The sequence below is a fragment of the Styela clava genome, chromosome 12, assembly GCF_964204865.1.
Source record: "Styela clava chromosome 12, kaStyClav1.hap1.2, whole genome shotgun sequence".
Taxonomy (NCBI): Eukaryota; Metazoa; Chordata; class Ascidiacea; order Stolidobranchia; family Styelidae; genus Styela; species Styela clava.
The window spans coordinates 18583200-18610157 of NC_135261.1; the positions used below are offsets into that span (position 1 = coordinate 18583200).

Here is a 26958-nt window from a genome sequence, read left to right on the forward strand (position 1 = left end):
TCACAAGGTACAAGCCGTCCCATGCGCAGTACAAACTTACAAACTTAGTTTGTGTTTTTTGTGACGTACGGACATCCATTTCTCTATAGGATTTCATTTTTTTATATTTTATTTTACAGTGTGAATGCATTGATACTCTGATATACGTCAAATGATATTAGTCGTTTGAAATGTATAAAAAAGTTAAACATAAAGTAAAATAGTTTCGTTTGAAAGTTACGAATTAATACTGCTATCGGATTTTTTAAATTCGAATTGTCAATTTGTTCAACAAAATTCCTAGAAAAAATTTTGTTTTTGTTATGCCACCACGTTGCGATCGGGCGATGGTATCAAACGTATCAAACCATAACAAATAAAACACAGAAAAGTGAGTTTTAATTAAAATTACAATTCTTTTTATACAAAAATAGTATACCCGTCTATACAACATATTCATGTTATACAATGAAACAGCCGTCAGTAGGTCTTGAATATTGAGAAAACAGATTTTCAGAATTGAAAACTGTATTGCATTTATATTTCGTCACGCTCATAACCGAATTGCGTAAGTCATTTTTAGCAGTTTTGAGAAAAACGTAAAAAACTTCTTAATGATATTGTTATGCCATTGAGAGTCAATAATTTGCCATAGTTCAATTTTTTGATCGCAGCTGGATTCAAGTTAATTTGTATGACGCAGTTATTATGGGACGTCATAATGGCACACCGTGACTTAGGCAGAAATGTGTCTATGACTTGGGGACATACGCAATTTCGCAACTTGAATTTGTATGCACCAGTCCTGAAAACCAAACAACTCAAAATCGCCAAAAATGACTTACGCAATTCGATTATTATCCTGACGATTTGATTTTTGCGTAGCTGTCATGAATAATATTCGCTGAATTCAGGTTCAATTCAATTTTTAAAAGAAATGCATTGCGATAATACGGCACAAATTGCAAAAAAATACAAATATACTAAGTTTCTAACATGGGCAATAGCCAATTTGTATTGTACTAACCGTTTTTTTTACAATTGATCATGTTGTAGTACCTGCAATATGGGTCTGTAAAATTCTATAAAAAATAATAAAACAAACAGAAAATGTTGGTTTACCGTCATTTCTGCTTAGCATTAAAGGGATAAGAAAAAAATGAATGAGAAAATGAGCTGTAGTAAAGGATACAAAAGGTCATGTTCAGCCAATAATTATAGTAAATGCTCATTAATTTCTTTACTAGGTCGAGTATTCATGCGACAATCAATCATCAAACATATTATTTGAAAATAAAACGCCTGCAGCGAGTTTGCAAGCAAACGCGTAAAAAATCTTGTTTTTGCAATACGAGCCCTAATTTTTCAAAAACGCTTCCAGAGATTTGGTAACTGATAATAAATTAACGTCATTATAGGGATATAACTTCATGTGATCCTTTTAAACATACTGTATTTAAATATTATGATGCTATTACTGCGTCATAATCACATGTTGAACACCTCGAACATTCTTCCGATATAAATTATCGGATGAAACGCTATTTATAGTGGAGCATTATGATTGGTTCTTTTCAATTTGAATCAAATTCAAAATTGAACTGTATTTTATATATCAATTGGCCTTTCGTACACTAAAATGTGTTTATATTTTCTATAATTAGACCATGTCGTTATGATCAAGATTGAGTAGGGGCCTAACTGTGATATCCAATCTTGGTCTAGCGTGGCCCACTCCATTTGTAATATAATCTGTAATGTGAACTATTCTAGTCAGGTCAGGGAAAGCATTGCTAGGTACTATATCTATTTTGATCATCGATATTTGAGAATATAATTTAGGCACTTATATCTCGCAGAACCAGTAAACTGTAAGCAACTGATCAGTATAAATATGACCCATTTTATCCAGCCCTCACAATTGACCAACAATCAACGACGTGAACGTTCTCTAAAAAGTGAGATCAGTTGTATAACAAAGAATGAATTTGTCACTAGCAGTTTTGTGCTGCTTGGCAGTCTTGGGTAAGTTGTTTATAAGTTTTTCCATATTCAAATAGATGTTGATTTGGGTTATAATCGTTTTGTCAATATTACTAGTAGAAAATAGTTTTCCTATTTCTGTTGTTTTTGAATTTGAGAATTGAAGATTAAACTATTCAAACTAATAAATACAACTTTTATTATGGTATATTGTTAGAAAATTATTTTTCTCGTATCTATGTATATTATGAATCTTTGACACTCCCAAGGCAATTCTTATCAATGGAATGTTTTAATGTCGCTAAAACAGTGTTGGCAAGTTTTCACTTTTTGTACTTCGAGTTGTGTCAGTTTAAATATTCATATTGCGCTTATTTCAAACTATTATCTTCGTCGACAAAGGTTATGGCGGTGTTGTGCGTCCGTATGATATTTTAATATAAAAGCCATTGTTTGTAAATGGACTTGCTTTGCAAAACTATGGATGGACTTTCTCAAAACTATGACTGTGACGGCGCGAGACGCTGTGCTATCAACTTTGCTTAGCATGTTTGGAACAAGTATAAATCGCTGAATCATGTAGGCCAATTAATGATAACTTTTACTGATTTAATCATACAGGTGTGCCTCAGGCAGTTGTTTGTTTGGCCATTTTATATAGTGCCTAACCGGATATTGTATCAAGTAACCGTAGTTTTGGCGCACTTTGCTCATTCGTGCTTGATTTTACTATGCGAATGTTCTATATAGGCACTAGATCAAACAACAGAATGAAAAATATCAAATTTCAAAACCTGTGGTCGGTACATTTTAATCTTGAAAAATCTTTTGCACTCCATACCCAGACATTCCCTTTATTCAATTTTTCAATTGTTTAAGAACGCTATAATATTTTTAGTTAAACCAAAACATTTATTTTTGGCATTACCAATTTTTTACATTTTTGGCATAATCGATAACAACGCATTCTTGTTGGCCATTATGAATACCACTCAAACTATATCATTGCAATGTGTTGTCTATCTGTATCGCAAACAATTTATTCAACAATAATCCTCTTTCAGTATCTGCCGAAGATGCGTGGATGTCAAGACGCAACTGGGGCGGAGGTAAGATTTTGAATTAAAATTGAAATAATATAATCCCCTTAGGCCGGTTTGTGGGATTATTAAAGCACTTTGCTTCTTTATTTTTCAAACCGACTAAAACTCCCGACAGTAAATTGACAAGTGAGAAGTTACCATTATCAAGTCATTTCTTTATGTGTAACATTAAACTGATGCTCAGTTATGATAAACTTTGCCTCAATCGAAATTAACGAGCTTCAGACGAGCAGCAACAAAATGTTGAAAATTGATATCCCGTCAATTGCACACCGCCCCAAAATTTCCTAGCTTGAAGGATACCATGTTTGACGTAATCCAGCTACAAAACATAGAAAAAAAAATTTTGTCGATCCTAAATGAATAATGCACTAGGGTTTATATTGTGTATCTTTTTATTGAAATGTATCCAGGAGAGGTTTCATTCAAGTTCTCATTTTATCGAAAACTGAAAAAGGATTTATTTTTTAGGGTACAATGGACCTAGACCATTTTCTGGTTCATCTCGTACACCATTTCAAGGCAATAGCAGACCAGAATCCTTTAGCCTTAAACCAGGTCTTCCAGGATTGTTTATGATGGTAAAACGTGTCGGAGATAGGGCTAGGTCAGCTCTAATGAGTAAAGGGCTGAGAGTGAAACAAGGAACATTTGGCCGACCCAAGCCAAAAGGGCCACTTGCTAATCATCTGCCACCTCGAGGAGTCTCTGGAATTGAAAGTGGACCGACGCCATTTTGGCGTAGATCTATTCCGTTTTCTCTACGAAGGAATCTTCCTGTAAGTAACGCCGGTCCGCGATCCGATAGTTTCCGTCGAATGGGACCGTTCGGTGGAGGCAGAAGTTCTGATAGACCTGGACCGTTTCAACGTAGTGAGCAAGGCGAACTGAATAGATATGAACTTTTCAGACAACGAGTTTTTGGTGGTGGAGATAATTCAAGATTCTTCGGACTTGGTAGAAATGAGCAAAGCGAGGATGAAAAATATATCGAAAACAAATTCCGAGGTGGGTATGGGCAGAGTCGCACAAAGAAAGAAACAAGTTGGCCAGGAACAGGAAAATTTAGTAATTCAATAGCAAATATGGTAAAGAAAATTATGGAGACAATTCTTCCTAAAGGCAAAGAAAATAACGGTGTTGGAGGTATATTCATGAATAAAGATGACATGTGGAAACCTGGACCTTTTGGACGTCGTCGGGAAGACAATGACGGTGAAAGACCTGGACCCTTCGGACGCTCAGGGGATAGACCTGGGCCATTCGGGCGTCGAGGATACGGTGAAGGAAACAGACCTCGACCTTTCTGGCTTAGAGGAGACGGAGGTAGACCTGAACCTTTCGGACTTCGAAGAAATAATGATGAAGATAGACCTGGATATCTCTGGCGTAGAGGAGATAATGATAAAGATAGACCTGGACCCTTCAGACGTCGGGGAAATAATGACGGAAACAGACCTGGACCTTTCTGGAGTAGAGGAGACAATGATAAAGATAGACCTGGACCCTTCGGACGTCGGGGAGATAATGATGAAAATAAACCTGGACCTTTCTGGCGCGGAGGAAATAATGATAGATATAGACCTGGATCTTTCTGGAGTAGAGGAGAGGATAATGACGGAAACAGTCCTAGACCTTTCTGGAGTAGAGGAGATAATGATAAAGATAGACCTGGACCCTTCGGACGTCGGGGAGATAATGATGGAAATAAACCTGGACCTTTCTGGCGCAGAGGAAATAATGATAGATATAGACCTGGACCTTTCTGGAGTAGAGGAGATAATGATAGACCTGGACTCTTCGGACGTCGGGGAGATAATGATGAAGGTAGACCTGAACAATTCTGGCGTAGAGAGGATAATGATAGAGATAGACCTGGACCCCTTAGACGTCGGGGAGATAATGATGAAGACAGAACTGGACCTTTCTGGAGTAGAGGAGATAATGATAAAGATAGACCTGGACCTTTCGGACGTCGGGGAGATAATGATGGAGATAGACCTGGATCTTTTTGGAATAGAGGAGATAATGATGAAGACAGACCTGGACCTTTCTGGAGTAGAGAAGATAATAATAAAGATAGACCTGGACCGTTCGGACATCGGGGAGATAATGATGGAGATATACCTGGGTCTTTCTGGAGTAGAGAAGATAATGATAAAGATAGACCTGGACCTTTCTGGAGTAGAAGAGATAATGATGAAGATAGATCTGGAGATTTCTGGCGTAGAGGAGATAATGATAGGGGAACATCTGGACGTCGAGGATATAATGATGGAAATAGACCTGGACCTTTCTGGAGCAGAAATGATAATGGTGGAGATAGACCTGAACGTTTCAGGCGTCGAGGAGAGGAAGAGGGAGCTTTCTGGAGTAGAAAAGATAATGACGAATACAGGCCTGAACCTTTCGGACGTCGCGGAGATGGCGATGAAGGTAGACCTGGACCTTTTTGGCGTAGAGGAGATGGTGATAGAGATAAAACTGAAAAATTCAACATAGATCAACATTCCAGAAAGTTCAAAGAATGCAATAAAAAATGCAAATTGAAAGACCAATGTTTCGGCAAAAAAGACTTTGAAAAAATGATGATGATTGCTCCTAAACCTTGCAAGACATGTGTGATGAAAGAATGTGAATTTAAAATGGGTAAGTGTACATTCATACTATAAATTTCAAGTAGCAGAATACCCAACTGAAAGTATATAAATGAACGGAACAAAACATTGAATTGTATGGAATTTGAATTGTCACTTCTGTTTTTAACATGAAGCTTAACATGAATATTATTATTTATTCAATTTTTCGCGATCAAAATCTATTGATTTGAAATTTACTGCTATTTCATATGTTTATTCAGATTGTGATAGTTATATGTATTATCTTTTTAGATCGTCAATGCTTTTTGGATTCCCATGCAACGTGCAGTGACATATGCCCAAAGATATCACCTGATAAAGTCAAGGATAAACGTTCCTCATGTAAATCTTGTATCAATAAATGCGAAGCGGAAGGTATTTCTTCATATTTATTTCTTTTTACACCTGATGTTGCTATTGTCTAAGAAGCTTGACCCAAGCTGGGAGATTTGAATCTTTTATAAAAATTTAAAATTTAAGCATTTTAGCCATCATAACCAAATAAACGACTCTAAACACGACGATATTTTAATTGGAACATCTTCTTTACAAAGATGACAACCAGCAATCTAAGGATGACAGTGAAGGCTACGGAGAAAACGTCACAAATGGAGTCGAAGACGACATGAATAGTGAAAATCATGGCAATTCTCACGATGATCAGACTGAGGCAGACAACGGAGATTGGCCAGAAAATGAGGAAGATAACGATGAGATAACCCCTGAGATGATTTTGTCAATATTCAATAAGTTGCTATCCTAACTTTTTGTCAGAACTAAAATAAAAAATTATTAACCCTGGTAAATTCTGGAATTTATTTTTCTCCAAATTTGACTTATATGACTATTAAAAAATAGCTTAAATAAATAAAATTTCGGTATGTAAGAGTTATTAAAAATGTACTGTTTGATAAATTAAACATATATATGTGTGAGTAATAAATTCATCAACTAAATGGATTGTCGTAATATAATCCGCCTAATTCGAGGTCGCATAATGAAAATGAAAAGGTTAGAAGAAGGTTAGCAGACTCGAAAAAGTTTTACATAGACGCTTAGTATCAGTTAGATATGTACAAAATGTAATTTTAGCAAAATGTTTTGAGTCTTTAATTCGAGTTGTTTACGTTGACTGCTCAGAAAAATGTTTTTGGCATTTCGTTATGTATTCCATAGCCTTCTGTTCAGAGCAATAAATCCCCTTTTTCTTTATTCTCTTACACAAAGGGTACGCATACATCGTTTGGGTTTTATGATATTGTTGTTGTCAGAATTCTTTTTCTTGTTCTTCTTATGAAAAATCGCATTTTTCTTTATTTACTAGACTAGACCAACTGCTTAAAAATTTATTTACATTGCGTAATGATTGAATTTGGCACTAGAAGGCTATTATTTTTTATTTATGTCAAAACTTTCTGGGAGCCCCATGGGATTCGTTTTGTTGTAACTTGATGTCCATAAAATAATGACCTTCTAGCGACACCAAACATCTTCAACCTCTGAAAACGCCTAAAAATAAATCCTATAGTTAATGATAAAAGCGATTGTTTCCCAATAACAACAACATGTATGTCAGCGGATCACGTGCTTAACGAAAGTCTGGAGGTTTTTTGGGGATGAGGTAGACTATGGTACTGGTGCTATAAAACCATTGCTAATACAGTTGTGACTCGGATCATTTGGTATTTTAATTCACGTTGAGGATGAAAACATGAATTATCATCGCCACAGGACCTGGGAACGCTACGACAGTTCGGGTACCTGTACCCTCATATAGGTACTGGTAAGTTACCCCACCTGTTCCACAGTTATAGATTCGTTCAGGATAGGATTTTGGCGAAATTGTGGGTGAAAAATACGTTTTGATTTCATGTCCCTATATTTCAGTATTGCTCCCTAGTTCAGTAATATTACTGACCAACCGAACGACGCTTAGGTAAGTGTCATCGTTGTCCTCATACTAAACGAATACCTGAATATATTCTGGAAAGTTATTATGCGACTTATAATAGAATCACAGATTTTTGAATTCGAACTCGTCTTCACGCCATTATCTCGCTTGTTTGTGGTACGTTGCAGTTGAGGCAAATTGTCTGTAATGCAATCTTAGCTCGCGGTAAAAGGAAAAAGAAAAATATATTCTTATTGTATAGCCAGTGTTTAAGATAATTACGATACATATAGCTCAGTTTTCGAGATTCCCGCATCTATTACGACCCCACCATTATGCTGACAACGAAAATTGCCAGGCAAATGGCATTTTCAATCTAGATATCACGAAAAGTCGTTCACCAACATGATGGCATTGAAAACTGCACAACAAACTTGTCTAACTAACTCGCATACTCGACAATACGTGTCATGCAAATCCTTTAAACAGATTGCTGGTGTGCTCGTTCAACAAACCTGTTTCCAATTAGATAGACATGTATTAATTTACGGAGCTGACATTCTGAAGAAAGAGCAGCAAATTACGTTTGTTACTTGAGATACGTTATGAGCAAAAATGCAGATTTGAGTTGAATATTCGATACTTTATTTTGTACGAAATATTGCAAATTAGGATGAATGAAACACACCAGGCTTATTCGTATATAGCTATAGCAATGCTTGTCGTGTCCAGTATGCCAACTACATGCCAGAACAGCAGCGTGCTTGATAACTGCGCGCGTATTTACATGTTTTCAACCTCGTTTTATGGGTTTCCTTTATTTTCTCAGTCCTTCGCGTATACACGTTATATTGTTTATGTTTGCCTATTTTATCGAGAAAATTGAAATAAATTTATGTTTATACTACACTCAAATCCTATACCAGAAGTGCAAATTGAAGAAAGTCGGAAATTTAATTATGAAGCTCCGTGCTATTTTGGTCCAGCCATCACGTGAGTCGATGACGATATGAACGGATTATGACGTAAATAGAAAACGCGGGAGATTTGAATTCGTTTCCAACATACAGGCGTACTATCCGCAGTTTAATTATAACCTATCATCAGATTGTCGTTTTGAAAATCAAAACAAGGTATCGAATTAATTGAAGCTAAAGATATTCTATTTATAGATAGTTATTTTCTATCAAATATTGTGGGTCTATTTTAGGACATTTTAGCGCGGGTTTTGGTGCATATTTCTAACTAGCATTTCAACTATATATTTTTGGAGTGATATTTCTTATTAGCTAATTCAAACTTTAAATTTTGTTTCATTTATAATATATTATGATCACACTACGAGATATCTATAGTGGACTTAATGGCAAGCGAATACAACTATTGCTAAAATTAGTATAGTGACAGAGTTGTTTTCATTAGTCGAATAAACGAAAGTCAACGCCATGCTTATTTTTAAAATATGTTTCAACATTACTAAGGTTATCCCACACTATTTTCGATCACTTATACCGGGTTCTACACAATATGTGAATAGTCAGGTTTACAGCCATGTCGTGACTCCTAAAATTCGGAAAAACTCCTCGGATTTTTTTGGGCTACATTTTAATCCGTTCTTCAATTCAGACCTATACACCAATATAAAATTTAAATAAACAAATACAGAAAAGACAGCTAGAGTCAATATGAGTAAAATTTGGATTAAATATTGGCTGTGATGACAAAAACTCATTTTATCGATCCGACACCATTGCAGATCTGCCATAAATTAGACAAACAACAGAATTGTTCGACTACACTGAGAAACACTGACATCATATTCAAGTGGTCTTTGGTAACATATAATAAAAGTAAAAAAAAGTGCGTGCATGTTATTTTTGTACACTCTGACGGTTTTAATTTACGAATTGCACATTGCACGCAATGTTAACAAAATGGCGATGCTATATCATTGTAATAATATTTTCTAAATATATCGGAGGAATAAAATTTAAACTCCAATCTATAAAATATACTACTAGGTTTACGGGGATAAATTTAGCCATTCATTATTATTGGTTAGTTTGATAACCCTCGAAAATTCAAACATAAAACGAGATATCTTGAACTAATCTTGATCAGCTTGGAGATGTGCCTAAAACTAAATGGAACCACCTTGACGTCATAAAAATATTTTATACCAGGTTTTGGATTTAAACCCAATCTCATTTAAATTCTGGGAAACGTATTGTTATAAATGAAAAAAAATACATAAGTAAGTCGAGAATTTAAATATGATGCACCGTGATATTTTGAATCAACATCACGTGAGTCACTGGTGATTTGAACGATTATGACCTAAATAGAAACGCGGGTGATTTGAATTTGTTTGCAGCACACAGGCGCACGAGTCACAGTTTAATTATGGCTTTTTATCAGAGTTTTATTTTAAAAGCTTGAACAAGGAATCGAATCAATTAGGCCAAAGCTATTCTATTTATAGATAGTTATTTTCAATCAATATGTTGTCCTATTTTAAGACATAATATCGGCGTGTTTTGGTGAATATTTCTAACTAGCATTTCAACAATATATTTTTGGAGTGATATTTCTTATTGGTGAATTCAAACTTTCAAATTTTGTTTCGTGTATATGATCACACTACTGGATATTTATAGTGGACTCTTAATGACAAACGAATACAACTAATGATAAAATTGGTATAGTGACATAGTTTTATTCATTAGTCAAATAAACGAAAGTCAACGCCATACTTATTTTTAAATATATTGTATCATTACTATTACTAAGGGCACACACCATTTTTAGTCACCTATACCCGGTTATAAACAATATGTACTGAGCACTATGTTTACAGTCATATTTTGTGTCGTGAATCCAAAAAATTCGAGTCGGATTTAATTAAGAATGCGTTTCAAGTGTGCGTTCATATATTTTTGTACACTATGACGCTTTTCTCTACAAAACTTTAGCATACGTTATTTCAAAAAATTTTCTGAATGGCTCTTTCGGGATGACTATTAAACATTGCACGAACTGTTGACAAAATGGCGACTTGATACCATGTTAATAATATTTTCTAAATATATCAGACAAATAAAATCAAAATTTCAATCCATTCAATGTATTACTTAGTTTACGAAGATAATTTACCTAGTATTGTTATTTGTTTGTTTGAGAATCAATTTATTCATTTGAATATTGAAACACAAAACGAGACAATTTGAGCTAGTCTTGATTAGCTTGAAGACGTGTTTAAATGGAACCATCTTGGCGTCATAAAAATATTTTATACCAACTTTTGAATGTAAACCCAATCTCATTTAAATTCTGCGAAACGTATTTTTAGAAATGAAAAATAAAATACAAAATGAAAGTCGAGAATTTAATTATGATGCACAGTGATATTTTGATCCATAATCACGTGAGTCGACGGCGTAATGAACGGATCATGACGTAAATAAAAACGCGGGAGATTTGAATTCGTTTCCAGCATACAGGCGTTCTACCCGTAGCCTAATTATAACCTATCATCAGAGTTGAAGTTTGAAAACCAAAACAAGAATTCAAATTTAATGGAGCAATTCTATTTATAGATAGTTAGTTTCAATCAATTTGCTGGACTATTTAAGATATAATGGTGGCGTGCTTTGGTGAATTTCTGTGACTAGGTATTTAATGATATATTTGTGGAGTGATGTTTCTTATTGCTGGATTCAAACTTTCAAATTTTGTTTCGCGTTTATGATCACACTACAAGATATCTATAACCGACTTTTAATGGCAAGCAAATACAACTATTGCTAAAATAAGTACAGTGTTAACGTTCTATTCATGAGCCGAATAAATTAATGTCGACGCCATTTGAAATATTTATTCCTGAATATATATATTGCATCTTTACTAAGATTTTCACACACCATTTGTAATGTCGTTTATCTGGTTATACATGATTTGTACTACATGCCACATTTACAGCCATGTATATTTTACATATGCAAAATAAAATTCCTTTTATTAATTCAGACGAATTAACTCATAAGAAAAGATAAAAACAAAAACAAAAATTAACAAACACGAATTGTACAAACAGAGTAAATTTAAATAAAATATTTGATTCGATATCGGCTGAATATAGATGAATATCAGAAAAATATAAAAGTAATAGCTTTGTAGCGACCTTTCCCATGTTCACGATGCCGAAAACTTGATGTCATTAGGTCCAGTAGTAGCCATAAAATTATTATTCTCACATGAGGGGTGACAAAAGAATGTGATGTCCGTGTTGACTGCAACTGGGTCAACTCTTATTCATCGATCCGACACCATTGCAGATCTGATTTAAATTAGTTAAACAATAGAACTGTTCGACTATACTGAGAAACTCTTATTCAGGAGGTCATTCAGGTTAGTGAAATATAACAAGAGTAAACAATAGGAACGTGAAAGTTATTTTTGTAGACTTTGGCACTTTTCTTTACGAAACTCTAGCTAAAGTTATTTTAAAAAGTTTTCTGATTGGCTCTTTCAGAATAACTACTAAACATTGCTAGCAAAGCTAACAAAATGGCAATGATATATATCATGTTAATAACATTTTCTAAATATATCAAACAAATAAAATCGTATTTCAATTCATTGAATGTACTACTTAGTTTACGAAGATAAATAAATTTAGCCATCCATTAATATTGTTTAGTTTGATAACTCTCGATTACTCGAACACAAAACGAAATGATTTAAGCTGATCTTGATTAGGTTTCGAAACGTGTTTAAATAGAACCATTCTGACGTCATCCTGACAACACTTAGACCAAGTTTTCAACGAGAACACAATCTAATTCAAATTCTGCGAAATGTATTATAAATGAGAAAAAATACGGTTATTTTGGGCAACAAAACAAGAGTTGATTTAGTATAAATTAGGTCCCTTGCTCACACTTGTTACCAGTTGGTGATCGACAGTGAAAAGCGGTTAATCAATTCGTAAGAACTCTGTTTATCGACTACAAATCAGAAACCAAATATTCTGATAAAATGAAGATACTGACTGTTTTGTGCAGTTTCGTAGTTTTAGGTAAGATAAAAAAAAAATTATAAGTTCTCACAAAAAAACCGTTTTAAATTTGATAAGCAATATTAAAAGTTTTGTGACCATATAGATATTCAAATATTCCAATAATTCAACCAGTCAAAAGCTTATTATCTGAAAATTACAGTATTAATTTCCCGCCTTTACAATTCATAGTAAATCTTATTGAAAATAGAATTGATGAAAGATTTTGATTTTTGTACACGGGCAGGCTCAATGACTGACAACATTTGTGCTGCCCCTTATAAAAGATATTACCAACGAGTAAAATGAATTTCCCAGAAGATAGGATCAACTGAAAACCTCAATATCTATATTTCTTTCAGTATCTTCATATGGCGGAGAGAGAAGACAATATACTCAATGGGGATTAGGAAACAAAGGTATTTGCTTTTTTTGTTTTGTTCATCAAGAATATAAACGTAAAAAAAGGATGTAACATAAAATAATTTCTTCTATATTTGTGATTTGTATACAAAATTTCTATCTGCTCACATATAACAACTTTACGTTCTTTACGACTGGATTTGGGGAAGCGAAAATATGATAATGACACTAAATATATTTTTTCTAAAGGTAACGTTGGACCAAAATCATTTGGAGACGGAGTTGGACAAGACTCATACGGATGGAGAGCGAGTAAACCAGCTTTGTTTATGCGTAAACGTCTACAAGAAAGAGCTAGATCGCGTTTTTCTGGAAATTCTCGTACTATGAGGCCATTCGGCCTGACAAATGGACCATCCCGATTTGGCTATTCCGCACCGAAAATACGAATCCCCTATAAACCAAGTCTCTTTAAACGTTCTCCCCCGGGCAATATGATCAAAAAACAAGATAAACCTGAACCATTGTGGCAGCGAGCCCTGAAATTTATTTTCGGTACAGATAAACCCGATGGTGGATATGGTGATAGTCCTGGACCTGGATTTTTTGGGCGTAGAAGAGATGGTGACAGACCTGGACCTTTTGGACGTCGAGGAGATGGTGACAGACCTGAACCTTTCGGTCGTAGAGGATATGGTGATAAAAATAAATCTGGTCCTTTTGGGCGTAAAGGTGATGGTGATGAAGACAGACCTGGACCTTTCGGTCGTAAAGGATATGATGATAGAAATAAATCTGGACCTTTTGGTCGTCGAGGGGATGATGATGGAGGTGGACGTATTTCTTTTGGACGTCGAGGATATGATGATGATAGAAACAGACCTGGACCTTTTGGACGTCGAGGAGATGAGGATGAAGATAGGAGTAGACCTTTTGGACGTCGAGGAGATGATGATGATAGAAGCAGACCTGGACCTTTTGGCCTAAGAGAATATGATGATGATAGAAACAGACCTGGACCTTTTGGCCGTAGAGGAGATGATGATGATAGAAACAGACCTGGACCTTTTGGCCGTAGAGGAGATGGTGATGGAGACAGACCTGGACCTTCCGGTCGTAGAGGATATGATGATGAAGATAGACGTAGACCTTTTGGACGTCGAGGAGATGATGATGATAGAAACAGACCTGGACCTTTTGGACGTCGAGGAGATGAGAATGAAGATAGGAGTAGACCTTTTGGACGTCGAGGAGATGATGATGATGATAGAAGCAGACCTGGACCTTTTGGCCTAAGAAGATATGATGATGATAGAAATAGACCTGGACCTTTTGGTCGTAAAGGATATGATGATGATAGAAACAGACCTGGACCTTTTGGCCGTAGAGGAGATGATGATGATAGAAACAGACCTGGACCTTTTGGCCGTAGAAGAGATGGTGATGGAGACAGCCCTGGACCTTCCGGTCGTAGAGGATATGATGATGATAGAAACAGACCTGGACCTTTTGGTCGTAGAGGATATGAAGATAGAAACAGACATGGACCTTTTGGTCGTAGAGGAGATGATGATAGTAACAGCTCGGGACCTATTGGACGTAGAGGTGATGGTTATAGGAGCAGACCTGGACCTTCTGTGCGTAGAGGAGAAAATGATCTAACTAGACCTGGACCTGTTGCACGTCGAGGTGATGATGGAAACAGACCTGAACCGTTCGGTCGTAGAGGAGATGATGATAGAAACAGATTTGGACGTTTTGGACGTAGAGGAGATGGTAATGGAGATAGATCTGGACCTTTTGGACGTAGTGGAGATGATGATCAAAACAGATCTGGAACTTTCGGTCGTAGAGGAGATAGACCTGGATCTTTTGGACGCAGAGGAGATGGTGATGGAGACAACTTTGAGAATGTGATGATGAGAATTCTTAAGATGATACATAAAACCTTCGGAAAAAAAGACAACGTTGAGCAAAAAAATAACAAAATATGCAAAAAGCAATGTGAAGCAGAGGAAAAATGCTTTGGGAGAAAAGATTTTGAAAAAATGATGATGCTATCGCCCAAACCTTGCAAAGCATGTGTGATGAAAGAATGCCAATTTATTATGAGTAGGATTTTTTTTCACATGTTCAAATATTTTTATTTTTAATACAATTTTGAAACTTTTTTTCACCTCACAGGAAAACATAAACTTAAAGAATGCTTGTTTATTGTATTAAAAATACTCATCTGCAACTTTCAAATAATTGTAATTTTGTAATGTTGAGTATGCCAAACAAAATGTTTTGGACATTGCTAATGTGTTATTTTTGCACATGTTTCAGATCGCCAATGTTTCTTGGATGCCCACAGGAAATGTGACAGCATTTGCCCAAAATTATCACAAGAGAAAGTCGAGAATAAAACGACCTCTTGTAAAACATGCATTGAAAAATGTGAATCAAAAAGTAAGTAATTGGTTATAATATTCTTTCTTCTATCATAATATAATGAATAACACATTCAACTCTTTTGGCGTTTTGCAATTTTTTAATTGGTTGTCATACTCTTTTCTCATCGTGACATGATATTCAACTCTTCAAATTTAACTCTTGTGTCTATTTACAATTTTGTAGCATGAAATCCAATCCTGTTTTCTCTCGCATATTTGATCAATTCATCAGTTTGAACATATCTAATCTATTTCCATATTCTATTAGTAATAAATGGAAAACTGTCTTGCTGTTTTAATTGTTCATAATAATAAAGATGGAATGTTTACTTCATGATGCAATCCTCACCAGAAGAACACACTAATGACAATGGCGACACAATGATTATCCAACTATAGAGCAGGAAAAGCGTTTGTTTATATAATGCATATATAGAAAAAAAATGTAACAATCACATAGTAACGTAATTATTTTGTGCGAAGGGGTCAATGAAGACGATGATGACACGCCGGTGGATGAAGACATGATCGACGATCTCTCAGAAGAGAAAGAGCTAGAAGAAGAGGATAGCCATGATGAAACCGCAAGTGAAATAGAAGTTAGCGATGAAGATGAATTTGGAAATGATGAGATGACTTCTGGTGACACAATGTCAACTACGGGTGGTGATATGACATCGGATTCTGATGAATAATAATTCTGATTCAATGACAAAAGCTTTCTTTTTGAAACTTGTTAAAATGTTCCAGTGTATACATGCATATCTGAAATTGTTGTGTAAAATACTTAAAAATGTTGCAGCCTTTATGTGTTGAGAGAATATGTTAATAAAACGGTATAACAGAGTATGAATGCGAGTGGTGTACTTACATAGCTGTTCCTGTTAAAACGAAAAATCATTACTTCGTTAAGTAACTTACACAAAGAGTAACCTTTTGTCAGATTCGGTAATTGTGTAAATGTGCGAACGTCATACTTGGAACACACAAGTCAAATTGGCTGTGCTAATCGAAATCCAGGGAAATTTGACGTCAACCTGGATGTTTGACAATTAAATTTCAAGGTAAACCATTAAAATGCAATAAAGATTCAATTTCAACGTCTTGTCAGACCATTCAAATTGCTCACAGGAGTCGTGGGTTAATTTAAATTTTCGTATAACATCAAGTCATAGTCTATGCACAAGCTATGCATCTTTAAGGATAGTAAACATTCAAAAGTCACTAGTTTTGGAACTTTTAGCACAGTTTTACATTCTGACAAGTCTGCTGCTTTTTCTATGACACTGAGGTGACATTCGATTGGGAATAACTATGATATTGACAATGCAAATCGCCAGGCATACGGTGTTTCCAATATAGTTACCACGAAACTGAAGTCGTTGACCCATAAGATGGTATTGAAAACTGCACAACAAAATTAGTCCTTTTATAATATACACTCATACTCGATAAGACTGAAAATATGCGTGACGTGCAAAGCATTTATTTGAGATAGATTGCTGGAGTGCTTATTCAACAAACCTGTTTCCCATCAGATAGACCTGGATCAATTTACGCAGCTGACATTCTGAAAAAAAAAACAGAAAATTATATTCGTTACATAAGTTACTTTATGGTTAATGAGTGACTATGCCAGACCACTCTTCAACAATGACGTCACAATGCAGTTGTAAATATATTATACCGTCATAAATAACTCTTGAACATCTCTGATATATGTGTTTCTAGTCGCGAGATGTGAGTGGGGCGCATTACTCAGTTACAGATAAATATAACATTACTGATAAACAAACTTACCATTCCTTATTTTTTAAATAAACGGGCATACGATAAAAATGGTTATAAAATAGTAAATTACCTAAATCGGAGGTTCGTTGTTGCATAGATAAATTAGTATAGATAGAAAATATCTGGGACAACAATTATTAACCTGATCAAACTCAGTCTTGAACCACTTAACTTATGAACCCCAACACCCTCAGAAGATCACACGAACTGAAAGAACTTTGTTGTAATATTCCGCTTGAAACTCGACAGAACAGTACGGCAATAACACTCACAAAATGCACACAGAGTTTGTGGACTATAGAGGACTTGCACGGGTCACGTGACATTGTTGCTGGACGGCAATAAAACAAAAACGTCCATTTGGCTCCTGTCAGTTGCAAGTCGGATTATACGTTTCCGTTTTGTTTGGCTGTTGAAAATGGTTATTTCGTTGTTCTGTTGGCTGTACGTATAGTATAGACAACGAAATGGATCTTCAGTAATATTCCACTGATTTCAAAAGATTCTGAACGTCGCGCAACGTGGATATCATCTATTGCCTATTGGCAGAACTGCTTGGTGTCAAGTCCAGAAGCCATCTTACTTGTGTTTCACTGTTTGCGGACAGCACTTCGTTGATGGTGAGTGATAATGTGCCGTTATCAATTTCTTTAAATATTCACAAGCTCCCTCATTTCAATGAAAAGCAGATGACAAACTACTGTTATCAGTATGCCTACTTGCAGTTGCAGACTTGACTTGTGTAAGACAGTAAGGAATTAATAATCTAATAATCAACTACTGTTATTAGTAGGCCTAGTTGCAGACTTGACTTGTGTAAGACAGTAAGGAATTAATAATCAATTGCTGTAAGGTATTGTTTCCCTGATTAGCAGGTAATCTATTACTAAGTGTGAAAGGTTGAATAGATAACTAAAGTTTAAAACCAGTGGTCATGCAAAAAATAACCAGAATTCAATTGAATTCGCCATCTAGGAATACGCTCGCCACGGCATCTCTGACCACCCTGGTAGTTTCACAGGTTTCAATCCCATGCGGGGATAGTTATGTGCTAGAGGATTGCAGCTCCACTCCCACCGAGGGTGGTTCACATGAACGCTGATCGGGTACGACCATTCCCCCCCCCCCCCCCCCCCAGATAAATCCTATCCTAATGGTGCTTGTACAACTGATTCAAAATGTCTTTTTATCGTCATTGGTAAAAAAGATATGCTACCCGGAATCAAATTCATTCACGACTAGTGGCTGTGGTGGGATATGGACATTAATTTCACACTCCTTGATTGTTAGATTTTATGAAAACTCTTATCTGTATCCATTATCTTACAGATATGGGTGCGACCATGGAATAGATGGATGGCAAAGTATAAGTTGCAACAAGACCACAGTGGCACAAGACCTCAGCTTGCGTGACTTGATAATACATCCTCAGTATCCATTTATTGATGCTTATCGTAATGACAAAGTAACTTGTCATTACTGTGGATTGGTGGAGATAAAGTGTCCATTGTGCTTTAACGAAATCAACTTCAAGACGACCCTATCAAGAAAAAAAATTGTTTCGGTGGGTCTGGTCGTGAAGGTTTCATCCTAACGTTGGACACCGATACTACAACCAGATACAGTTGCCTATGAAACTTAAGCGAGGCGTAATATTGCGACTTTGTGATCTGAAAGGAAATTCTGATGCGTAGCCGGCTAGCCGCAACCTTTTGTTTAAAGAATATTATGAGATACGACTTAAGAGTCTAAACTTTTATTTAAGAGGGGTGTAACCCAAGCTAATTTACAAATTGTATTCACGGTACCAAATGTATCACACACTTTACAGTAATTATAAATTATATTTGAAAAATAAAGCACATCAAAAATGTATTTTTAAAAAACTGGTTTTATCTGCAGATACTAGGTTGATATTGAGATTGACCATTTCAATGCTAAATTTTCTTTAGTCAAAAGGCAAACTTGATTCGCAAAAATTTGTGAATGCGCACAGTACACCAATTTGTCTAATGTTTTGATTCCATAGGCAGGAGGTTGTGGATCGGTGCTGCTCAGGATGGGATATTTTTGCCTCTAAATGCATATTACGTGTTTCACATGAGTCCATCGTGCTCAGATTCGACTGTTTTCAAGGTCTGAAGGCTCCAACAGCCTTATTTTATGGGTACACAAGAGAATTTTCAATGTGGCATGCATGGGTCAGTTGGAGTCACTAACCTCAAGATATCTATAAGCAAGGATAAGATAACCTGGAAGTAACATTCCATAATTTAGAGTAAAAAATGTATCTGCCTCCACAGCCCTTTCAAATGGAAGATATGATGCCTCGGGGGTAATTTCTATCAAATATTTTACAGTATTATGGTTCTAGTGAAAAGGGGTGTAGGCGGCTTTTTTTTAGTGTGGTAGGTCTAGTCGAAAGACACATTAAATGTTTATGCTAACAACTGCGAATTAATATTGCAACGCATACAAGTTAACAGAATTTGTTGAAATGGTCCTGCCTTTTGCCTTCCTTCAAAATCCTCCTTTTTCTAACTATTCTCTTCTTCTCTGGGGATGGCGAAAATTCAAATATCGATGGGACATGTAAGCAGCTGATAATGGGTATCTTCACTTTTTCCTGAAAATAAATTAAACACTAATCATCATTTGACAGTGCCAAGTTTGTGTATCAGATCAGTAATAAATTACCTGCTAACTAACAAAACAATCAGACAACACCTTCTGACCATTAATGAAGATTTCTTTCAGTTTAAAACGCAACTATGCCAACGCAACTAGTTTTTAGGATAGAATTTATCTGTGGTTGGGGACAGATTGCAAGGTGCAACATCGTACGATTACCATTCTATGTCGGGATTAGTTAGCCAGTTTTTTGTTTTAGAAGCATGGACTTGATGGTGGGGGATGTCGTAATCGACCAGCGGTCGTGTGAACCACCCTTAGTGGGAGGAGAGCTGCAATCCCCTCGCACATAACTATCCCCGCATGGGATGGGAACCTGTGAAACTCCCAGGGGGATCAGAGATGCGGTGGCGAGCGTATTCTCAGATAGAGAATTCAATTGAATTCTGGTTATTTTTTGCATTAGCACTGGCGTTAAACTTTAGTTATCTATTCAAATTTTCACACTTACTAATAAATTACCTGCTAACTAGGGAAACAATACCTCATGGCAATTATTGATTAATACCTTACACGAGTCAAGTCTGCAAGTAGGCCTACGCCTAAGCCTACCAATAACAGTAGTTTGTCATCTGCTTTCCATTGAAATGAGGGAGCTTATGAATATTTAAAAAAAATTGATAACGGCACATCATGACTCACCATCAACGAAGTGCTGTCCGCAAATAGTGAAACACGAGTAAGATGGCTTCTGGACTTGACACCAAGCAGTCCTGCCAATAGATGATATCCATATTGCGCGACGTTCCGGATCTTTTGAAAACAGTGGATTATAGCTGAAGATCCATTTCGTTGTCTATACTATACGTACAGCCAGCGGAACAATACGAAATAACCATTTTCAACAGCCAAACAAAACGGAAACGTATAATCCGACTTGCAACTGACAGGAGCCAAATGGACGTTTTTGTTTTATTGCCGTCCAGTAACAAGGTCACGTGACTCGTGCAAGTCCTCTATACTGAATTTGTAGATTGTGAATAACACACTGAGTTTATGGCTCAACTAAATAGGAGTTTGACTAATACACACGCAGAGTTTGATTTCAAATACTGATAGATTCCGGGATTAATAACTGAATAAAATACAAAAGAAATGGTAATTATAAACACATAAATCCCAGACTATCCTAAAACCTAACATAATGATTCCCTACTAAATATTAAAACTAACAGCAATCTAAAATGATTCATAAAATCTACACTCCTATAAATCCTAAAAAGACCAGCAAAGTAGATAACAGCAGATTGCACTATAACTAGCTCGCCTCGCTCACGCAAGCCGAAAGCAATACAAGAAACTAACTAAAGAGCAAAGAACTTTATCGGTCGATTGCCGCAGCCAATAGCGTGCAAGATAAACATATTGCGTTTATTGCCGTACAACAAACAACCAATCCGGAACCTTTTGAGTCTTCTGATTCATACAATCACAGTAGACACATCTTTTCTGCCGTGACAATGTGCTTGTTGGACATGAAATGCATGTACCTACTTCGTACCCATATATATATATATATATTAGAGCATTGTTCATTTGTGATTTACTTGTTGTTTTGAAAAAAATCGCATTTCGCTATTAACCGGACCAATTGCTTTGAAATTTTCATTGGTTGCATTATTCGCTAGAATGCTATTACTTTTATTTATTTTTAAAAATTACCATGGGCTCTATAAGATTCGATTTCTGGTGTGCAACGACGTCAAGAAAATTAAAAGTTGCGGCCCTCGTGGCGGTTCCGCGTTCGCGTTAATGGTCAGGCGACTGTGGTACGTTAGTTCACTATGACAGATTGCATATACCCGTACTACTTCGTTTTTACTTTCGTGTTCATATGCTTGAACATCGCCATCTTGTTAAAATATGTATTACTTTGTTTGCATATGATATTTTATACATCGCCGGAATAAAAATGGACGCACACGATAAACATTCACGTTCGAATAACATGTAGCCTATGCGCTGTAAGCTATTTGATATTTAAAACAAGTCAGATTGTATACGATAACGTAGCTAACCGTCGACACTTATTGGACATCTATAGCAGAGATTTCGTTTTCCTACATTCGTAGCGTTTTCGCCAATCACAAATTGTGAAAAATGTGTTTTCGTAAAAATTGAACCTGAATATTCCACTTATGGATTTATGCTAAAAGTATCTATTTGAAAAAAATGAGCACAACTCTTTCTTCTTGAAACATATGAATAATGAAACATATTTGAATATTAATAATATTCAGTCTACAGCTGTATTGCACGATTTGCACATCTTTGTATCTCTCTTGAAATTGGATTATTGCGCCAATTCGTTTCCCACAAATGTTAATTAATCAAGCATATGCGAATAATACGATAATTCATTTTTTCAATGTAATTGGTGATTAACTAGATTCCAATATTTAGTTTAGCAAAATGTACCTCTTGCCACGACTGGTCTGCGTTTTTGATTTTGTATGCTTATGGAAAAGAGAAAAAATTTCTCGCTATTACAATCAAACCATATACCAGAAGTACAAATTTGAGTAATTCGACAATTTAATTATGAATCACCGTGCTATTTTTGACCAACATCACGTGAGTCGGTGACGATATAAACAAATCATGACGTAAAAACGCGGGAGATTTGAATTCGTTTGCAGTCGTACTACCCACAGTTTATTTATATATAATCTATCATCAGAGTGTCGTTTAAAAACCACAATAGGTAACCAGAATTAATTAAAGCTATTCTATTTATAGATATAGTTATTAATATTCAAATGTGTTACCCTATTTGAGACATATTAGTGGTGTGCTTTGGTGAATTTCTGTAACTAAGATTTTAATGATATATTTCTGGATTGATATTTCTGATTGGTGATTTCAAACTTTTGAATTTTTTTTTCCGTTAATATGACCAATATAATAAACATCTATATTGGACGCTCAGTGGCAAGTGAATACAAGTATTGCTAAAAATAGGAAAGGGTCAACGTTGTATTCTTGAGTCGAATAAAATTAAGTCAACTTCATTTAAAATATATATTTTTTTTAAATATGTTGTAACATTACTAAGGTTATCACACACCATTTTCATCACCTATACCCGGTTCTACACAATATGTATATATATAGCACTATATTTACAGTCATATCGTGACTTCTAAAAATTTGATTCGGATTTATTTGAGCATGCATTTTAATCGATTTATCAATTCTGACCTATAAACCAATATAAAATTTAAAGGAATAAATAAACAAATAAAAAAATGACAGCCAGAGTAAATATAAGTAAAATTTTGGATTAAAATATCGGCTGCGACAATAAAAAAAAAACATTTATCGATCCGACACCATTGCAGATCTGCCTTAAATTAGACAAACAACAGAATTGTTCGACTATACTGCGAAACCGTGACATCGCATTCCAGAGGTAATTGGTAAAATATTCTATGAAAGTAGAAGTGCGTGCATTTTATTTTTGTACATGTACACTATGACTATTTTCTTAACGAAACTCTAGCAAAAGTTATTTTAAAAAATTTTCCAATTGGCTCTTTGAGGATGACTACTGAACATTGGACGCAATGTGAAAAAATGGCGATACTATATCATATTATTAACATTTTCTAAATATATCAGACAAATTAAATCACAAGTTCAATTCAATAAATGTACCACTTAGTTTACGAAGATAAATTTAGCTATCCATTATTATTAGTTAGTTTGATAATTTCGAATATTCAAACACAAAACAGGCTGATTTAAGCTAACATTGGTCGGCTTGGAGGCGTGTTTAAATAGAACCATCTCGACGTCAGAAAAATACTTTATAACAACTTTTGAATGTAAACACAATCTCATTTAAATTCTGCGAAACGTATTTTATAAATGAAAAATAAAATACATAAGTAAGTCGACAATTTAATTATGATGCACTTGGATATGTTGGTCCACAACCACACGAGTCGACTGCGTAATGAACGGATCATGACTTAAATAAAAACGCAGAAGATTTGAATTCGTGTCCAGCATACAGGCGTTCTACCCGTAGCCTAAGTTATAACCTATCATCAGAGCGTCGTTTGAAAAGCAAAACAAAAATTCGAATATAATGAAGCTATTCTATTCATAGATAGTTATTTTCAATCAATTGTGCCGGCCTATTTTATAACATTTTTGTTGTGTGCTTTGTTAAGATTATGTAACTAGGATTTGAATAATATTTTTGGAACAATATTCCTATTGATGAGCTCAAACATTCAAATTTTGTTTCGTGTATATGATTACTCTACTAGATTTCTTTAGTGGACTCTTAATTGCGGGCGAATGAATACAACTAAGGGGGAAAAAAGTAAAGTGACAACGTTGAACTTATGAGTCGACTAATATAAGGTCAACGTCATACATATTTGCAAAATATATTGTATGATTACTAATTTATTACACACACCATTTTTGACCACCTAAACCCGGTTCTACACGATATGTACTGAGCACTATGTTTACAGTCATGTCGTGACTCCAAAAAGTTCGAGTCGGATTTATTTAAGCATGCATTTCAGTTTGTTCATCAATTCAGACCTATAAACCAATATAAAATTTACTTGAATAAATAAACAAATACAAAAATGACGGCCAGAGTAAATATGAGTAAAATTTTGGATTAAAATATCGGCTGCGTCGAAAAAAATTTTTTTTATCGATTCGACATCATTGCAGATCTGCCTTAAATTAGACGAACAACAGAATTGTTCGAAAGATCATTGGAAAAATATAATAAAAATAAAAAGTGCGTGCATATTATTTTGCACGCTATGATACTTTTATTAACGAAACTTTAGCAAACGTTATTTTAAAAGCTTTTCTGAATGGCTCTTTCGGGATGACTAATAAACATTGCACAAACTGTTGACAAAATGGCGTTGTTATATCAAATTTCCTAAATAAATCACACAAAAATAGGTAATATAGGCTAATCTTGATCAGCTTGGAGACCTATTTAAATAGAACCATCTTGACGTTATAAAAATATTTTTTTCAAACTTTTGAATGTAAACACAATCTCATTCAAATTCTGCAAAACGTTTTTTTTTATAAATAAAAAAATATATTTATTTCGGGCATCAAAACAGGAGTTGATTTATTACACTTAAATCCAATACCAGAAGTGCAAATTAAAGTAAGTCGGCAATTTAATGATGATGCTCCGTGTCATTTTGTACCAACATCACGTGAGTCGATGGCGATATGAAATGTTTATGACGTAGATAAAAACGCGGGAGTTTTGAATTCGTTTGTAGCATACATGCGTACTACCCACAGTCCAATTATAACCTATCATCAGAGTGTCGTTTAATTAAAAAACCAAAACAAGGATCAGAATCAAGTTAAGCTGTTCGAGTTATAGATACGCTGCAATATTTAAGACACATTAGTTGCGTATTTGGTGAATTTCTGTAACTACCATGTAAATGATACATTTTTGGATTTATATTTCTTATTCGTGAATTTAAACTTTCGAATTTTGTCCTGTATATGACCACTATACTAGATATCTATAGTGTACTCATAATGGCGAGCCAATTCATTTATTGCTAAAATAAGTATAGTGTCAACGTTGTATTCTTGAGTTCAGTGAATTATGTCAACGTCATTTGAAAAAATTATTTTTGAAATATGCTGTGTATCACAACTAAGATTATCACACACCGCTTTTGTATATCTGGTTATAAATCATATGTACTGCATGTTATATTACCAGTCATGTATATTTTAACATCATGATCCCAAAAAACTTGAGTCGGATTTTTATATATGCCTGCAAATTTAATTTTGACTATAAGGCCATATAAAATTAACAAAACAAAAATGAATTACTAAGTACAAATAAAGCCAGAGTGAATATAAGTGAATTTTGGATTAAATATCGGCTTCGACGACCAAACAATTAAGTAATAGCATCATAGCGGCCCTTCCCATCTTCAAGAACTGAAACCCTGAAGTCATTAGGAAGACAAGGAAACAATTAATTTCACATAAAAGGTGACAAAAAAAGTGATGTTCATATTGGCTGAAACTGGGTGGACACTCATTTAATTTCATCGATCCGAGATCATTGCCCTAAATCAGACAAACAACAGAATTGTTCAACTATATTGAGAAACCCTGACATTGTATTCAAAAGTCATGTGGTAAGATATTATAGAGTAAACAAAAAGTGCGCGCATGTTATTTTTGTACACTCTGACGCTTTTCTTTACGAAACTGTGGCTAAAGTTATTTTAAAAAGTGATTGATTGACTCTTTCAGTATCACAATGGTAACAAAATGGCGACGCTATATCATTTGAATAACATTTTTCAATTATATCAAACAAATAAAAGTAGATACCATAAAATATACTACCTAGTTTAAATTTAGCTATTCATTGTTATTGGTTAGTTTGATAGCTCTCAAATTTTCAAACACAAAACGAGATAAATAAAGCTGATCTTGATTAGGTTTGGAAACGTGTTAAAATAGATCCATCCTGACGTCATCATGACAACATGCTAGACCAAGTTTTCAACATAAAAAATATCTGTTACAAATTCTACGAAATGTATTTTATTGAATATAAAAAAAATACATTTATTTTGGAAAACAAAACATGAATTGATTTAGTATAAATTAGGTCACTTGTGCACACTTGGCATCAGTGAGTGAAAGACAGTGAAAAAGCCGTCATTGACTTCGTGAATCGTACTTCCAATGAAATTTCTTGGTTGAAAATTTGAAAAAAAAACTCTGTTTTTCGAATGCAATTTTAAAAATAAACTCTTAAATCCAATATTCTGACACAATGAAGATACTGGTTGTTTTGTGTTGTTTCGTAGTTGCAGGTAAGATAAAAGTTTTCATAATTACACTATCTGTTTTAAATTTGATAAGCATTATCAAAATTATCGAGACTATAATAATATTCAAATATTCCCATAATTCAAACAATCAAAAGCTTATAACCTAAAAACTTCAGTATTAGTGTTTTTTCAATCTTATTGAAACA

General features: G+C 34.8%; 2 protein-coding genes across 2 annotated transcripts in view; both read left to right on the top strand.

The window, feature by feature from the left end:
* The window catches only part of LOC144430537 (uncharacterized), a 38247-nt gene extending 31587 nt beyond the window's left edge, over window positions 1-6660 (top strand). Inside the window, exons 2-6 of the mRNA XM_078118538.1 lie at window positions 1943-2004; window positions 3027-3071; window positions 3537-5714; window positions 5957-6079; window positions 6259-6660. Coding sequence (XP_077974664.1) covers window positions 1962-2004; window positions 3027-3071; window positions 3537-5714; window positions 5957-6079; window positions 6259-6467 — 2598 coding nt within the window. The 5' untranslated portion in view covers window positions 1943-1961 and the 3' untranslated portion in view covers window positions 6468-6660. The remainder of the gene's footprint in view (window positions 1-1942; window positions 2005-3026; window positions 3072-3536; window positions 5715-5956; window positions 6080-6258) is intronic.
* A 5863-nt stretch (window positions 6661-12523) lies between these two features.
* Window positions 12524-16298, top strand: LOC144430819 (uncharacterized). Its single transcript, XM_078118950.1, has 5 exons — window positions 12524-12672; window positions 13014-13070; window positions 13264-15126; window positions 15343-15465; window positions 15933-16298. The coding sequence occupies exons 1-5, from the start codon at window positions 12633-12635 to the stop codon at window positions 16142-16144; spliced, it is 2295 nt and encodes a 764-aa protein (XP_077975076.1). The 5' UTR covers window positions 12524-12632; the 3' UTR covers window positions 16145-16298.
* The last annotated feature ends 10660 nt before the right edge of the window (window positions 16299-26958 follow it).